At 41.3% G+C, this 18,748-nt stretch overlaps 1 protein-coding gene across 1 annotated transcript in view; it reads right to left on the reverse strand.

The window, feature by feature from the left end:
* Nucleotides 1-18,748, reverse strand: part of igf2r (insulin-like growth factor 2 receptor) — a 194,839-nt gene that overhangs the window by 83,178 nt on the left and 92,913 nt on the right. The window contains exons 16-23 of the mRNA XM_069932070.1: nucleotides 16,598-16,775; nucleotides 15,742-15,857; nucleotides 14,765-14,927; nucleotides 13,609-13,785; nucleotides 10,952-11,047; nucleotides 7,608-7,709; nucleotides 6,636-6,810; nucleotides 3,007-3,177 (exon numbers count right to left, since the gene is read on the reverse strand). Of these exons, the coding sequence (XP_069788171.1) occupies nucleotides 3,007-3,177; nucleotides 6,636-6,810; nucleotides 7,608-7,709; nucleotides 10,952-11,047; nucleotides 13,609-13,785; nucleotides 14,765-14,927; nucleotides 15,742-15,857; nucleotides 16,598-16,775 (1,178 nt within the window). The remainder of the gene's footprint in view (nucleotides 1-3,006; nucleotides 3,178-6,635; nucleotides 6,811-7,607; nucleotides 7,710-10,951; nucleotides 11,048-13,608; nucleotides 13,786-14,764; nucleotides 14,928-15,741; nucleotides 15,858-16,597; nucleotides 16,776-18,748) is intronic.

Below are 18,748 nucleotides of genomic sequence, written 5' to 3' on the forward strand. Positions count from 1 at the left end.
GATTTAGTGAGTGAAAAATACCTCCTCTTTACAACTCATGCCAAATTATTCAGGAGAAGCAAACTCATCAAAAACAAATCAAGGCAGACCAGCAAGGGGCTCAGTGGTTGAAGGACCCACACATGCTCTGGCTGTTGGCAAATTACGATTGAAGGACCCACACAAACTGCAGGCCGCTGGAGACTGGCTCAAGGGAACGAGGAATCAAGATTAGAGAGGTTGCTGAGGCAAGAAGGCTCCTAAAGGGCCTTGGATGCTGAAGGCTTCTTGATCATATCAGAGATTTAGAGCTGGAGCTTGGGTTGCCAAAGGATTGAACAGTAATTGGAGTTGCTGCAGAAGCACTGGGGATGAATCCATGGACACTCAGTGTCTCTGAAAGGACTCCATTTTGCTTCTCTTTCTCTTATTTGCTAGGAGTGCTGAGCAATGCTTATGGCAACTCTGTTTTCCTTATGTTGACGTGTGTGGGAACTCCAAATCTTAAGATCCAATTGGTAATGAATGCTCTGGTGCTTGTCTCAGCGTCACTTAGCCTTTCCATATTCAAAAGCTGCATTGCCCCGTTCATGCCTGGTTAATTCCAAGGTGTCCAGGAGGAACTCCCGGAACCTGGTGTATTGGTTTTCTGCTGGGGGGGGGTGACCAATAAATTCACTTATTTTAGCTGCCACAGCAGCATCCAGTGCCCCGATGACATGCCAAAACTTTGTGTCTTCAACTGTTATTCCACAAAGGCAGAAATGGGTCTCAGCCTGGTTAATTAGGCCACACTCGAGGCTGGTGAGCCCAGAAAGGGGGGGAAAGGTGAATGCCTACCAAGTTAACTGCAGCTGTGGTAGCAGCTGCTGCTGTTGTTGCATCCATGTTGACTGTAGATTCAAGCTTTGGCTGAATCTTGCAGTCGGGGTCATCAATTGTAGAGACTATCCCAGTAGTGCTACTAAATCAATTCACCAGACTAGTGGTTAGTCAGCAAAGTCTGTTTATTCAAACTTGCCTCCTCTTTTCGATCACTTCCAGCCCAGACACTCAGGATCAGAAGTGATATCATCACGTGCCTGCAACGCACCTGAAGGGCGCATGGCTTAAAGTGAAGAATGCTGGACCTCCGTGCCATCTTGTAGATGAATACCTAACTCCCTAGAGTGTTGTGATTTGGCCCGCAATGCTGCATGGCCTTTCGGTCAGCTGCATGAGTGGCGATTAAGCCCACAGCACTGCGCAGCTGTTCAGCCTACTGTGTTATGCAGGCGCTCGGCCCGCTACAACATATGAAACAAGCCATGAAAGACCTCAACAATGAAGACGCTGTTTACATCCGGTACCGCACGGATGGCAGTCTCTTCAATCTGAGGCGTCTGCAAGCTCACACCAAGACACAAGAGCAACTTGTCCGTGAACTACTCTTTGCAGATGATGCCGCTTTAGTTGCCCATTCAGAGCCAGCTCTTCAGTGCTTGACGTCCTGTTTTGCGTAAACTGCCAAAATGTTTGGCCTGGAAGTCAGCCTGAAGAAAACTGAGGTCCTCCATCAGCCAGCTCCCCACCATGACTACCAGCCCCCCCACATCTCCATCGGGCACACAAAACTCAAAACGGTCAACCAATTTACCTATCTCGGCTACACCATTTCATCGGATGCAAGGATCGACAACGAGATAGACAACAGACTCGCCAAGGCAAAACAAGCTTCAGCCATCACCTTCTGCTTTCTTCCATGAAGGCAATTTTCTATTCATTCTTCTATCTCACTTTAGATCCCAATGGATCTAACCTGACAGAGCAGCCAGTGTGTGGAACCTTATTGAATGCCTTGCTGAAATCCATGTATGTTGTGTTTACAACTTTAGTCACATCTTCAAAAAACTCAATCAGATTCGTGGGATGTGACCTCCCAGTTAACAAACCATGCTGACTATCCCAAATCAGCCCCTGTCCATCCAAGGGGATGTACAGTATACTTTCTCCCTCAGTGTACTGTCTTGTAACATACTATATCCACCACACGTTTAGATCACTGGTGATATCAGCCAGTTCCCCACCATGACTACCAGCCCCCCCACATCTCCATCGGGCACACAAAACTCAAAACGGTCAACCAATTTACCTGTCTCAGCTGCACCATTTCATCGGATGCAAGGATCGACAACGAGATAGACAACAGACTCGCCAAGGCAAATAGCGCCTTTGGAAGACTACACAAAAGAGTCTGGAAAAACAACCAACTGAAAAACCTCACAAATATTAGCGTATACAGAGCCGTTGTCATACCCACACTCCTGTTCGGCTCTGAATCATGGGTCCTCTACCGGCATCACCTACAGCTTCTAGAACGCTTCCACCAGCGTTGTCTCCGCTCCATCCTCAACATTCATTGGAGCGACTTCATCACCAACATCGAAGTACTCGAGATGGCAGAGGCTGACAGCATTGAATCCACGATGCTGAAGATCCAACTGCGCTGGGTAGGTCACGTCTCCAGAATGGAGGACCATCGCTTTCCCAGGATCGAGTTATATGGCGAGCTCTCCACTGGCCTCTGTGACAGAGGTGCACCAAAGAAGAGGTACAAGGACTGCCTAAAGAAATCTCTTGGTGCCTGCCACATTGACCACTGCCAGTGGGCTGATATCGCCTCAAACAGTGCATCTTGGCACCTCACATTTCGGCGGGCAGCAACCTCCTTTGAAGAAGACTGCAGAGCCCACCTCACTGACAAAAGACAAAGGAGGAAAAATCCAACACCCAACCCCAACCAACCAATTTTCCCTTGCAACCGCTGCAACCGTGTCTGCCTGTCCCGCATCGGACTTGTCAGCCACAAACGAGCCTGCAGCTGACGTGGACATTACCCCTCCATAAATCTTCGTCCGCGAAGCCAAGCCAAAGAACATGACAATAAAAGGAACCTTGAAGCATCATATTGACAAAAGATTGGAGCATATATAAATAGCAAACAACATGAGTGAATCAATTACAAAGTGCAAAATATCACTTGCTTACCAGTGACAAGGCAAACAACTGGAGCAGGGAAACAGGCCAATGAAGTATAAAATTCAAAGAAGGTGTCATGGACATGAGTGGTGGTACCAATTTCTTCTCGCAGAAATGTGAGCTTCCCAGGATACAAATTGGTGTCACAGACAAAGCGGATAATAAATGTATTCCTCAATCCTGCATATTAAGCAATGAAAAACAAAATCAAATTATGAGAGTATTTGTACCACAGATTAAATAAAGCTGCATAGAGTTGTACAGCACCAAAACAGGCCTTTTGGTCCTACCATGTCCATGCCAACCACTTTGCCCCAGTTGTATGAATACCATTTGACTACATGAAATCTGTATCCTACTATGCCTTGCCTGTTCAAGTGGTTGTCAAAATGCCTCAAGTGTATTCATTGTATCAGATTTTGCTGCCTCCTTTGGCAGCTTGCCCAAGTATGAGTCATTTTTTAAAACAATATTCCCTTTAAAATTCCTTCCCTCTCTCCTTAAACCTATGCCCTTTTGTTTTTGATGTTTACCACTAGGAAAATATTGTGACCATCAACCCTACCTATACCACTTGGGATTTTTATTTACACTTCTATTTGGTCACTCCTCAGCTCCCCTGCTCCAGTAAAAACAAGCTCATCTTATCCAATTTCTCCCTATAACTAACATCCTGCAATCCAGGCAACATCTTGATGAACTTCTCCTGCATTCTCCACACACTATGTCCTTCCCACAGAATGGCAACCAAAATCTTACACAATACTCCAAAGCAGTTAACTAATATTTTGTAAAGTTGCAGCATAATCTTGAAACTTGTCTTTCACATCCTGACCTATGAAGGCAACCACACCATTTGCTTCCTTCACTAATCTATTGGAGAAACCATTTTTCGGAGACGATGGACTTAGATTTCTAGGTATTACTTTTTCAAAATTCCTCAGCACTTTACCCATTTGACTTCCCAAAATTGATCCTCTCACAATTATTGATATTAAATGCCACCTGCCAATATTCTATCCAACTTCACATCTGATCTATATGCTACTATATAATCCAAGAAAACCTTTCTTGATAGCCACATGACAACCAATTTTCATTAATATTTTGAATACTAAACACATCTTGTATCCTCACAGAAAAGCAGCATGGTCATCAAGCAAATGCAACCATCTGGATGGAATGCTCATCCTGTTTGATAGAGGTTTAAACAAAAATGAAGCCAAATTCCCATTTCCATTCAAAGAGGACAGTAAACAAAGCAGTTAATTGTAAAGGGTACAAGAACATTGTAGAACTGGTTGTTTAATAACTTGGATAGATGAAACGGGAAAGATTTACTACTGGAAACCCTTAGAAACTCAAATTACAGGCATGTCTAAACTAGACGTGGTTCAGCTGATACACTCAAAAATTGTAGGTTTGGATCCCTTTGATCATTGGGAAGTAGACAATGAAACCAAAGCAAAAGATTGCAGATGCCAGAAATTGAAAATAAAAACATTGGGAACACTGAACAGATCAGAACGTTTACCATCACTAGAGAATTTATAAAAAGCAAACTCACAGCAGGCTCAAAGGCTGTTATGTGTCCTTCCTAAGCAAAATGGCTGCTAAGATATTGAATGCATTAATTATTGAAAAATCCTTAGATTCTGAACAGCCAGAGGATTGGAAAACTGCCAATGTTACACCCCTATTCAAAAAGGGATGGAAACAAAGTTAAAATAGGCCAATTAGTTTAACATTTGTTGGAAAAGTTGACAACAGTCCCATTAGAAAATCTTAATCAAGCAGAGTCAGCATAGCTTCTCAAAGGAGAAGTTGGTACTGCCAAGCTAATGACTTTTAAAAAAAAAAGATCAAAAAGAGTGAACTGAGTATGACCATTTGATGCATTTTATATGGTCCATGAAGATGTTGTACAAAAGTGGTAACATTAGCATCAAAAGTGGACCAGTTAACAGGAAGAGGGCAGTGAGTACCATGGGATACAACAGGGACAATACAGGGACCATAACTGCTTACAGTGAAGTAACAACATTTGTAGAACTCGTAGAAGGTTGGAACTCAGTTGCAAGGAGAAAAGCAGCATAGAGTGAGCGAGGTGAAAGGAAGTTGAAAAAAATTAGCAAATAGAATATAATATGGGAAAAATGTTATGTATATTTATTGGAGAAAAATTGCACAAAACTGTGACTTACAGGGATCCTTGTGCATACCACAAAGCTAACTCACTGATACAAAAGCTCACAGGGAAGTTGAATGGAATGTTGGCCTTTAGTACATTGTGGTATGAAAAAAAGAATGATTCTGGAGATGTTGTCTTAGAAGCAAACCTTTGACAAGCCAGGGCTCTATGAATTAGCATTCAGAAGAATGAGGGGTGTTCTTATTGAATAGAAGATTCTTTGGGGACTAAACTAAGGCAAGAGCTGAAGAGGTGTCCTCTGGTTGGAGTGCCCAGAACTGAGGTCATGTTTTCAGAAGAAATGATGTCCTGAGACAAGGACATCCTGTGTAGAGTTTCTTCAAAATTCCTTAGCACAAAAAGCTGTGGGAGCAGAGATTTTGGAACATTTAAAGTGGAAACAGGTTTTTGATCACAAAGGAAATCAAGGGTTATGGGGAAAGGGGGAAAAAGTGGACCCAAGGAATGGCAGAGAAGGCTGGAGGGGTAGAATGGACATCACTGGTTCCTCCATGATTTTATCTTTTGAGTAAAAGGTAATGGTTCAAGACCAATTTCCATAATGTTATGGTTCTGCTGAAAAGTTGTTGACCTGGAAGATTAATATTTTCCACCTTCTATTGTATATTTCCAGCATATACTGCTTTTATTCCAGGCTGTCCTCTGATATAAACTCAGCCATAATCCTACAGCAAGGAGACAGACCCATCGGCCCAACTACTTCATTCCAACCAAGTTGTCCACTGAAAATAGCCCCGGTGTTTGCCACACACCTCTCAAACCCTTCTGAACATGTGCCTGCACAAATGTACCCCCCTCTACCATTTCCTCTGGCAGCTCATTCCAGACAAACTGAACATGCTGGACTTTGATCATGCATCTCACAGACAGTGGCAGTCTGGTTTTCTATTTTACCATATTCATCTAAACTACCACGGATGTGAGCTAGTTGTCCCTCAGATCCCCTTTAAATCTTTATCTTTTCCCCCTCACCTTAAATCTATGCCCTCTAGTTTTAGATTCCTCCATCCTGGGAAATAAATGCTGTGGCTATATTTTTCCCTGATCTATGATTTTATAAACCTCTGTAAAGATCCCCCCTCATCCTCCAAAGCACAGGGCACGATCTCAGCCTATCAGCCTCTTCTGCACATGTCCTCCAGTCTTGGTAACATTTTCATGAATCTTTTATGCACCCTTGGTAGTCTTACAACATCCTGTGACTAAGCAACCAGAACTACACACATCCTTCAAACAGCACTCAATGTGGAGGACAAATTTCGGGTGTTCCTTCAGCAGTCTGTTTTCTTTCATCACGAAACAGTGCAATTGTAGCTGGTTCACCTGAAGAGAAAATGCCACTTGGATTTGAAGGTTGGCATGGACCAGCTGGACAGAATGGTAAGTTTCAGTGTTGGACACTTTTCCTACTTGATTACACCCTTACCTGACTCCACCAACATTGCACCTTTGTATTCAAGAGTGATGAGACCATCAGAAGAAACCTGAAGAGCAGTTTCTAAACCAACTGGACGTGTTGGGCTTTGTTCATCCATCTCACAGCCAGTGGCTGTCTTGCTTTCTATTTTACCACATTCGTCTAAACCGCCACAGATGTTGAGCTTTAAAAGAAGTGAAATACATTCACAGCACAAAGATCAAAAACTGCAAATGCATTTAAAGCCCAAATCAATCAGAATTTAATTTTCTAATTGAGCCAGAAGAGATATAATTTTATTCTAATGCAAGTCATAAGCAAGTCATAAGCAGTGTCATGACCAAACTTGACAAAAGGAATGAAACATGAAAGTCTGCAGACGCTGTGATTGTAGTAAAAACACAGAAATGCTGGAGAGGGTATTGAGTGCAAGTACAAGTTCTGCCAGCCAGAAGAGGGTGGGGGTGGAGGGAATCTGGTTTAGTCTACTGTCGAAGAAGAAACAAAGTGCTTTGAGGCCTTCAGAATGGGAGTTGGAGGTGTACAATGATTGGATAGACATGGCAAAGATGAGGCGACATGTTCAGGGAACTAGAAGTTGAAGTGATGGAAGGCAAGTGAAGTATCACGGATGTAGGTGGGGATATATCTTTATCTTCAATGTACGCCCCGAGATCTGATGAGTTCCTCCAGCATTTCTGTGTTTTATGACTCAAATGTTGTACAGTTTGTTAACAATCCTTATCATGGATTAACCAAGGTCATCTTTCTTATTCTTCGATTCCAAAGGTCCATTGACGGATTGAGAAAACCTTCACATCATAGTTTGAAAACTATTTCATTCAACACATTTTCTTTAACGGAAAAGAAGAATTTATTTCCATCTGAAACTATATTAAAAGAACTAGAGATCATTTCAGGCAGAATGTTTCAGTTTGGTATTTCACACTTAATTTGTAAATTCATGCTCCCAAATCAAACCTTAAATGTTACTTTATTCCAGGTCACAGAGTAACCTCTACTTGAAGCCAGTGGCAGAAAGTTGAAGATAAAACCAGTGTTGGGATCTTTAACTGTGCATTCCTATAAAGAAAAATAAGGATATTTCAGTTGAACAAAACAAAAGGATTGAAAAAGGAATACACATTTCAGAATAAAATTCACTACCACTTTTATCCATAAAAGTGGCCTTGGGCTTCCAGTACCCAGTCACTTGGATTCTCCAGCCCACTCCAATCATCTGAGCTTCAATACAACGATGCCAACTCAAAGATTCTCATTTTCTGTAAAAGCACACTGCAGCACTTAGGAATCAGTAATGAATTTAAATATTTGAGACAAGTGGACAACCGGTCCTTGGCCAGTTCCAATTTAAGGTCATCCACCTTAATTCAGTTCTATTGCACAATTGTTGCCTGACAACATTTTGTTTCAGGTTTTCTTCAATTGCTACATTTTCCCTCAGTATCAGCATATTCTTTGGCTTTATTTTTAATCCTTTATTTGTCCCATTTATCTATGATCTCAACAGCTTCAAAAGCATGGTCACCTGGACAACCTTGGTCTCCACAGATATCCTTATTCTCTGCAATTTACTGTAGATACGTAATTGTCGATACAGTGTAATCGCTATCAACCCACCCTTGCAAACGTTTGGCCAAAAAGGTTTTTGTATGACCCACTTAAAAGTCAGCACCCCTATTTTTGGCCTTGACGTCCTGCCCATCCGAGCTCCTGATGCCCCGATAGCGGACCTTTACCCAGCCTCCCAACTGGAGCTCCGGACATCCTGGCCACCTATCCACCAGAGCTTCTGATGCCCCAACAGTGGATCCTTGCTCTGGCCACTCACCCAATGGAGATCCCGATGAGCCGGCCACAGACTTACCATCCAGCCCCAGCCATCCGACTCCCAATGTCTTAAACAACGCAGGTACTTAAAAGATCGAATTTTGACCTGAGCAAAGGTTGACCTCCCTTTTTTGGTCCCAAAAACATGGTCCAAAAAATTCAATGATTACTCGAGTATATACGGTACAATTTCTCAATTCCTCTGTTCCAATGAAGGATCATCAGTCTGAAACATCATCTCATTTCTGATCTCCAGGTGCTCCTGATCTTTTCAATTATTTTTCACATCTCTTTCCATTTTCAACATGTAGCTTTTTCAAAATTTATTTTAGAATGCCAGTGGAACACTGCCAGACACCAATACCACATTTCATACTGATGGATTCTGCACCAAATCTGCATTGAACCAATTATTGCAATCACTCGTTCAATCTATTATATTCAATGTGTTATGCCCTTGTAAATAGTCCAACTGAAATGGATTTAATTGTTTGTTGCATGTACTGATATACAGCAAGTAGCTTCACTTGTGTGCTCTTTGTACAAGTCAACTCAACGTAGGGTTTGAAAGAGCGAGTCTCCATGCATTTCTTCAAATTTGACCTTCTAGTCAGACACTAATATTACAAGCAATTAATGTTAAATAGGCCATTACTTCAAATTCAATTATTTCACTATGGTCCCAAGACAATTATTCGTAAGCACAATGGAATAATTTTGGATTGAATAGTAAAATATAGTGCAAAGTTCAAAAGCAAAACATTTCAGATGCTGAGAATCTGCAGAGGTATACTGGCAGGCATGAGCTAACGAGAGAAACGAGATTTCAGAAGCATTAACCAGCTAATTCACAGATCTCCCAAGTGCTGCTGAGTAACTGGCTTTGTTTGGTGTTTTTTTTAATTAAAAAGGTGATTAAGAGGGAGGCTTCTTCAAATTATGCAAGCAGGATCACATCCTAACTGAAATACCCACAATAAGATCCTACCTAGTTTATCTGCGGGGGTCGGGGTGGTGTTTATGAAACAAAACAGAAGCAATTAATCTTAAGTTGCCAGCATTAAATACAAGTTGAAACATCCACAATGAAACCAAACATACAGAGATTACAATTTGCTGATGTGACAGATGTCCTTTGGACTGGTGAAGAAAGTCCGATATCCCCTGCTTGAGGTAATGCAGAGATCAGGAACGGTATCTCCAGGTGTTATATTTATTGTATGCAGTGTCTTTTGAGTCACTTATAAGAAAAAGTGCTGAGAATATGGAATTCATACATAATATGTAGAGACAGTCAATACTTCAGATCTACCACCTTTCGTTACTCTTTGTGCTAATTGACCTAATCATTTAGTTTCGCCAGTTTTTATTTCATCTCCAATAACTACAGCATTTTGCTTTTGGATTCCTTCTCACAAGGTAATGGAAAAGATAATGGGGTGATAAATGAAATGCATAATGGAGTAAATTCTAAGCTATTTTAAAATAGCCAATATGGATATATACAAGCTTACATCACTTATTATAAACTTTCCAGGAAAAAAGACCAAGTTTGGGTAAATGTGGACAGATTAAATTGGGTCGACATGTGGAACTAGAATGGAAAAAGAATCATTCAGCACACATGGAAGCCTGAGCAAAATACTGCTGGGGGGGCTCTTAGGGTTTGGCAGCATCCATGGCGAATAATGGTCAGCAAAAGTTTTTGTCGAAGATGAAAATGGGAAGAAGTCAAGAGGTGAAGGAAAACTGGACAAATGAAGAGTGGGGAGATCAGCAGGGAAGTGCCAGTGGAGATCACGGAGGTGAGGGAGTGGGGCAGAGTGGAGTGAATGAAAAGCAGTACTGAAAAAGATTAGGGGAATGGGATCAGGTGAAGGACAGATGGAAAGAGTGGAGTGGGGAGTTTTCTGAAATTGGCAAATTTAATGTTCATACTGATGGGTTGTAAGCTATCCAGGTGTAATACCATATGTGGAAAAAGAGGGAAACAAGTTGCAAACGCTGGGATCTTGAGTTATTAAGTAACTAGAGGAACTCAGCAGGTCAGTCAGCATCCATGGGTAGAGAAAGTTTCAGATGTGACTTTATCAAGGCTGAGATAGAACAGGTGAAATTACACATATTATTGGTGGAAGTGAGGAGTTAAATGCAATACATTTTGAAAGAAAGAAGGGAAGTGCTATGGACACTGATTGGGTCTCTAATAATGAGAGAGAGTTAAGACCATGGATGTGCTTGAAACTAAAGTAATTGAACTGAGGCTCAGTCAGACAAGTTGCCAATGTCGGTCTACACAAGCATTGTGATGTATTTAAGGTTGATCACAAATCTAAAAGTGATTTCAACTCCAAATTATACTTCAAGAATAATTACAAGGCAACTATTTTAAAGTTTTTAGAAAACTTTTCTTCCTATTGAGAATCAAGGCTTAATTGATATTGAAATCAACCATCCTCAGCAACCACTGTTACCTTGTTTTCAGTCGTTATGACAGGACAGGCTGCTTCTGTTTCCCACAGAAAGGTCATCACACAATTCTTCTCGTCAATGAATCTTGGACCAGTGAACTACACAAGCATACAACATCAATTAGAATGCACATCAAGAGGAATTCTTTACCTCATTCCTGCTAATACAGTCACACAATCAATATTGAAAATCAGTACAATTTCCCATTAACACCAGCATAGATTTAAGGGATAAACTACTCAGACCATGAAGCACTTTGGACACAATTATCTTGTCTTTTAAAGCAATTAATAAAATATTGTTGGTTATCTCAATTCAAATTTAAGAACTCTTACTAATTCAATTATCGCCCTTTCAACATGACCAGCTTGAGTACAAACTAATTTTAAAAATACAGTTAGCACCCACTAATGATTGAAACTGAAATTACTATATTTAAATGAAGTACTTCAGGTATACTTTATGCCATTTGGGAACTAAATTTATAAAAAAATAAAATACTAGGCTTGAATTGGATTAAATGCTCCACATCTGAGGTAACTCGGGTGAATAGCAAGGAAAAAAAACTGCAGAGGATAGGATATTCAATAATAAAATCATGGGAAATTGTTCAATTCAATTGATGGCAGACTGGTAACTGTCAGGAAAATGAGATTAGGTCAAATGAGTGTTGTGTTCTAATGATTAATTAAAGACCGCAGGTCCAAGGCTATTCTATGAAATTTGTCTCACATTTTTGAAAGCAATTTAGTTTCCCCACCAGATTCCTGGCTCTCTCATCGCAAATCCAACCTATAGGATCAAGTTACACTCCAAAAGAAAGCAAAAATCAGAATGTGCATGTTAATTCAGAATACAGAATTGGCTTGCCCAGAAAAGGCAGTGGGTGGTTGCTAAATGCTGGAGGAACTCACAGCATCCATTGGAAGTAAATATTACCAACACTTCATGCCCGAGCCCTTCCTCAAGGTATAATCAAAGAGCAGGCAGGTATTTCAATAAAGACAACAAGGTGGAAGAATGGGAGGGGGAGGAGGAGGCACCCAGACCAATAAACGATAGGGTTGGGTATGATAAGAGGAATGGTGAGCAGTGATTTTGGCTTTGTAACAGAAGACAGAGAAAAAGGAGAGAATGAGTCAGAACTAAAGGAAAGCAGATAGGGAATAGAATATGGGGGGTGGGTGTGGGGAAGAACGTGGTTGTAGATGGTCTGTATTCTGCATGCAGGCTGGTGACCAGTGGACCCACCTCTTTAGATGAGGAAATGGAAGACTGGGTTGGGACAAAAGTGAGTGGTGTTGTGAATAGACTGGAAAGTTGTCAGAGATTACAAAAGGACATTGATATCATGCAGAGCTGTGGTGAGAAGTGGCAAATGGTGAGTAACTCAGAAAAGTGTGAGGTGGTTATTTTCGGTAGTTCCAATTTGAATGCAAAATACAAATATTAATGGAAGGACTGAGCAGTGTGGACAAACAGAGGATACTCAAAGCTTCTGCACAGGTTGTTAAGAAGGCTTTTGGCCTTTATTAATTGTGGGATTGAGCTCAAAAGCCATGAGATAATGTTACAGTTACACAAGACTTTGGTTAGGCCCTACTTGGAATATCATGTTCAGTTTTGGTCATCTCATTTGAGATGTAGATGCTCCAGAGAGGGTGCAGAAGAGATTAACAAGGATGTTGCCTGGATTGAAAAGTATGCCTTAAGATAGGCTGAGTGAACTTGGTCTTTTCTCTTTGGACCAACGGAGAATGAGGAGTGACCTGATGGAGATGAGCACAATGAGAGACATTGAACATGGCCAGAAGCTTTTTCCCAGGGCTGAAATGGCTATCAAAAGGGACATAGTTTTCAAATGTTTGGGAGTAAGTACAGGGGGGGATGCAAGAGGCAAGAGAGATGGATGGGCTGCCAGCCACAGCAGTGGAAGCAGGTACAATAGATCTTTTAAGAGACTAGTAAATGGGTACATAGAACTGATAAAAGTAGGCAGTTGATAGAGGAGGTAATTATGTTAACACAACACTGTGGGCCGAAGGGCCTGCACTGTATTGGAGATTTCTATGCTGTATGTACATTATTCCTGTGTCATTACACTGATAACAATAGCACCTTCACAAATCCATCCACAGCTGAGGTATGCAACAGACATCATAGTCTTCACAGTTCAGATGGGATGCACTAGGGATGAGTTAGGAGACAAAGAATGCAAACTTGCAATGGCATAATAGTTGTCTTGATAGACTGAGAATGGAAGGTAGATGGGATGCTGATATATTGTGCTTAAATTACACAACCTGCAACAAAACAAATCACAACAGCTGACCTTTACTTTCAGTCTGTGTCAGAGACTTGATTGCACTTCCATTACATCAAGTGACAGCTAGTGCTGTATAGTAGCACATCCAAACCCAAACATTACTGATAATTCTTTGAAGATTTTATTGAGTTCAATACAACAAAGACTGAAGCCATCTGCATGACAGTTTAGGAAATTTATCTTTAGAAAATTGGAAAGTTTGCACACTTAGATGATGAGAGAGCAAATCAATACTTTCCAAGTAAAGCAGGTTATCCAAGGATTAAAGAAAACACTACCTATTATTGTTAACACTGGTAACACAGAAGAGGTGGTAAAGGAAAACTTCCTTACCGATTCTGTTGAACAACTCAGATGAATATGAGTCGTGTAAGAGACTTGAGTACCTTTGGAATTGGTACATACAGAGCCATTTACATATTCTAAGATAATCTGTCCACCTTTTTCTAGTTTGGGGCCATGTTTGGCCATTCCCAGATTTCTAATGGATACTTTTTCATAAGATCCACCCTGTATATAAAAATCAAAAATTAACAGCAAGAACACCAATTCTCCATTGAACTTATTTAAAATTTGGGTTATACGCTACATTGGATACATTAGTTATGCGCAATGTTCCAGGAGTTTAGGGGTCAGGCATTAAATTCAAGAAAGGTCAAGGTTACGCTGACTAGACAGTGAAGCCTGGCACTCTCCTCTATTTCATTCAAAATTACATGGATGAAGCTGCAGCATATTTATATTAGCTAATGTAATGGATACCAAAAGTTTCAAATTGTTTCTGAAAGTTATTTTACACCAAATGCAATTACACTTCAATAATGAATGAGTAGGAACTACTGATGGTCTTGTGCAGTTGAGGTTGTCTCAGGAGAAGTTGGAATGGTTTACAAAATAGCTTTAGTCAATGGAAACTGAGCAGGCAAGTTTGCTAATGTTTGTATTTACAGCTAGCTGTTAATACCATGCAGTAACATCAATTTAATCCAAATATTTGATTATGATAAGAGTTTGCTGTATGCAAACACACAAGGTACAGAGATTCTTACTTGCTGCAACCACAAGTAGAGACAATACACTTTTAACAGTATAAATTAAATTACCAATGTACCATAAAGGAGAAAAATGATAAATATTCAGTTGCAGTTAGTGTAATATATTTCTTAAATCATGTCTTTTCACTTTGATCACAATTTTATGCTAAATGTTATTTCTGTTTAAAAAAAACTGATACAAATATCTAACATGAACCAATTAAACATGACATCCAGTGACTCACACATGTAGGTAACCCTGCTGAATCCATCAACTGAATAGATTCTAAATAATTGAGAGTTCACGTCCACAAGTATTGCCCTACTATAGAAAACAAAACTGATCCTATCTCATTTCAATGTAAAATTCTACGAATTACATTTCAATTTTAATCACTATTTTACAAGCTTGATTGTCAGATTAATAACACTAACATAATTAGTATTACATGTACCGTTGAGTCTTTTTCATACATCATTTGACATACTGCTGCATAGTGATCACATCCTTGGACTGGATTCAGTGGCCGGCAAACGTTGATGTAATATTTCTTATGGTTACTTGTTGAAATATCCATTGCAAACCAGTTACTTCCACTGTCTTCGAACTTTGATAAGCTGAGAAGTAGAGGTATTTTTGGACGTACAAAATAACAAATTGCATTTACTTCATCTTTAATATATAAAATTGAAAAATATTTCATAGGTACAATCAAAGGTACTCTGTGTATAAAGGTGGTATGCTTTATCCAAAATAATTTCATTTTTTTAAAAAAACGTACCCATCTCATTTTATGAAAACATTTATCAAGAGGCAAACATGAAATTCTCAAGTAAACATCTGCTTATAAGCAGATCATAAGCCTCGAATCAGAGTGCAGACACTCAATGATTGTGAACCAGTCGATTAATCCCATCTTAAAGTTTAGAAATGAAATCCACATAGTCCGCCTGTGATTTGAATTCACTTAATTTTAAACTACAAGGTACCATTAAAAAGATGGTCAATACAGTGCCTCACCCACTTTCTGAAAGATAATTATAGATGACCAATAAATATTGGCCTTGCAGGTGATGCCCGGATAAATTATAGAAAAAGGTTTGAGTAACAAAAATAACTCACGCATATTAACAATGCCAAGTGTCAAAAAAGTTGCTAGTCCATGTAATTCCAGCAGCGCCCAAAACCAGTTTAACCTTGCAGTGGGTCTGCCAGGAACGATCCTGACTGTGGACACTAAAGCAATCGATATAGCTATTTTCTATTACTCCTAGCAATGCTATTAATCAAAATTATAAAAAAAACATTAGATATTAAACTGAACATCTGCACCAATTAAAAATCTTCCTGAGAAACATGGATTCTTGAAGGTACATTTGACATCTGACCTTCAAATATACCCAATATTTAAAATAAATGAATGATTCTTACCTTGACAAGTCATACTGCTCCTTTGTATCTGGATCAGTCACTATACACTCTAAAGGCACTTCAGGACAAGCGTATTCAGTGTACCACTTGAAGTTATAAGTGTGTTCATCTTCCTCCTTAAGTAATTTACACAAATAATTGGTAACCATAGTCTCAATTTTTTGTCACTTGATCCAATCCCACCCAAAAGTGCATGCAGCTTCCCATCCATGACCATACTATTGTTTGTCAGCCTCTGTACCAATTTCTCTGGTTTACAACTGGGATGTTCCTTGCCAATTAAAACCTAACCCAGTGGTTCTCAACCTTTTTCTTTCCACTCACATACCACTTTAAGTAATCCCTATGCCATTGGTGCTCTGTGATTAGTAAGGGATTGCTTAAGGAGGTATGTGAGTGAGAAGGGAAGGATGAGAATCACTGCTCTAGACCCAACTGTTACTAAACTATTTTGCTTGAGAAAAATTGTCATTGGCCCATTTCCTTTGGAGTTATGAAACTGTGCACATAATGAATCAATTAGGTACAATTAAAACAGTGGCTTTCAAGCTTTTTCTTTCCACCCACATGCCACCTTAAGCAATCCCTTACTAATCACAAAGCACCTGTGGCAAAGGGAATTCTTAGAGCGTGGAAAGAAAAAGGTTGAGAACCACTGATCTAACCTTTCCTTTTAAGCTTTAAGCCATTAATAGGCTCTTGCAAGTTGTCTAAGATGCTTGAAAGCAATACAGAATAAAACCACAAATTCCTTACCAAAGATCTTAAATCAGAAGAATCATTCAGCAACACAATTAATAAGTGAGTGCTGTGTTGTTACAACTGCATGAACTTTCAGTCCAGTCTAATAACTGACCTCAAATTCTGGATGCCCAACTCCTGCATCCCGATCACACAGAAACATTATGAGTGCATATCGTTGCGAATGCTGTTGATTGTTGTATGGTGTCCCATTTGTATAGACCAGGTGGATAATCCCATCATAATACGATAGCCTGGAATTGGATACTCCCAGGCTCCATGCCTTTTTATTACTGAAAATAAGATGATCGTTAGAACAGAAGTCAGAATCAAATTTCAACTTTTTGCAAGGACAGTTAGAACACAAGAGCAAAGGCCCTTCAGCTACAAATTATGCCAACCTATAAAAACCTACTCCACAATAATCTGACCAATCCTTACCTCTCACTCAGCATCCTCAATTTTTGACATCCATGAGCCCATTGAAGAATCATTTGAATGTGCCTATTGTACCAGCCTCCACTACTACGCCCAGCAATGCATTCCCAGCACCTATTGCACTGTATAAAAAAACCTCAACTCTGACATCTCCCCAAACTTACTTTCATTCAACTTATTTGCTATTGTTGCCCCAAGAAAATAGTTCTGGCTGTCCAAAAGATTATGCTCCTCAACCTTATATACAGGAATACCTTGTACAACACGGTTTTGAACAGTGTGGGTTTGATATTACACAGTTTATAATTTTAATAAAGTAACAACCAAAATTTGCTAATTTTATTAATATTGCATTAGCAACAATGGCACAATAATTTAACGTATCAGCAACAATGCTCACTGCTCGGCTGCGTTCATTCAACTGTAACCCCACAGCCCTGCGCTCTTCCCACAGCCCTGCGCTCTTCCCACAGCCCTGCGCTCTTCCCACAGCCCTGCGCTCTTCCCACAGCCCTGCGCTCTTCCCACAGCCCTGCGCTCTTCCCACAGCCCTGCGCTCTTCCCACAGCCCTGCGCTCTTCCCACAGCCCTGCGCTCTTCCCACAGCCCTGCGCTCTTCCCACAGCCCTGCGCTCTTCCCACAGCCCTGCGCTCTTCCCACAGCCCTGCGCTCTTCCCACAGCCCTGCGCTCTTCCCACAGCCCTGCGCTCTTCCCACAGCCCTGCGCTCTTCCCACAGCCCTGCGCTCTTCCCACAGCCCTGCGCTCTTCCCACAGCCCTGCGCTCTTCCCACAGCCCTGCGCTCTTCCCACAGCCCTGCGCTCTTCCCACAGCCCTGCGCTCTTCCCACAGCCCTGCGCTCTTCCCACAGCCCTGCGCTCTTCCCACAGCCCTGCGCTCTTCCCACAGCCCTGCGCTCTTCCCACAGCCCTGCGCTCTTCCCACAGCCCTGCGCTCTTCCCACAGCCCTGCGCTCTTCCCACAGCCCTGCGCTCTTCCCACAGCCCTGCGCTCTTCCCACAGCCCTGCGCTCTTCCCACAGCCCTTGCGCTCTTCCCACAGCCCTTGCGCTCTTCCCACAGCCCTGCGCTCTTCCCACAGCCCTGCGCTCTTCCCACAGCCCTGCGCTCTTCCCACAGCCCTGCGCTCTTCCCACAGCCCTGCGCTCTTCCCACAGCCCTGCGCTCTTCCCACAGCCCTGCGCTCTTCCCACAGCCCTGCGCTCTTCCCACAGCCCTGCGCTCTTCCCACAGCCCTGCGCTCTTCCCACAGCCCTGCGCTCTTCCCACAGCCCTGCGCTCTTCCCACAGCCCTGCGCTCTTCCCACAGCCCTGCTCTCTTCCCACTACCCTGCTCTCTCGACAGTGCTGTATTAGTCCCTACACTGATTCTACTGCACCCCTCTCCCGATAGGCCTGTATCAGTCACCACCCTAATCTCACTGCCCCGCTCTCTTCTGACAGTGCTGTATCAGTCCCCACACTGATCCCACTGCTCCTACAAGTTTTCCAACTGAACTAAAAGAAGTGATTGAACAAGGAGATCTCAAAGAATCAACCATGTTTCTAATGACCTTACTTTAACTTATTAAAGTACATGGCAATAATGCTTTGACCAGTGCTGTTTTCGATAACACAACTTTTTTGGAACATATTAACCGTGTTATACAAGATATCCCTGTACTTCTGTTAAGCCACCTCTCATCCTTTGTCAGTCCAAAGAGCAATCTTTTTCCACTCTAAAACAAAGTATAGCCTTATTAGGTAGAACAGTTACAATACATTTGTTTACTTTTTATTGCCATTAGTTATGTTTATGTTATATGTT

This window comes from Narcine bancroftii, chromosome 4 (assembly GCF_036971445.1).
Source record: "Narcine bancroftii isolate sNarBan1 chromosome 4, sNarBan1.hap1, whole genome shotgun sequence".
Classification (NCBI taxonomy): Eukaryota; Metazoa; Chordata; class Chondrichthyes; order Torpediniformes; family Narcinidae; genus Narcine; species Narcine bancroftii.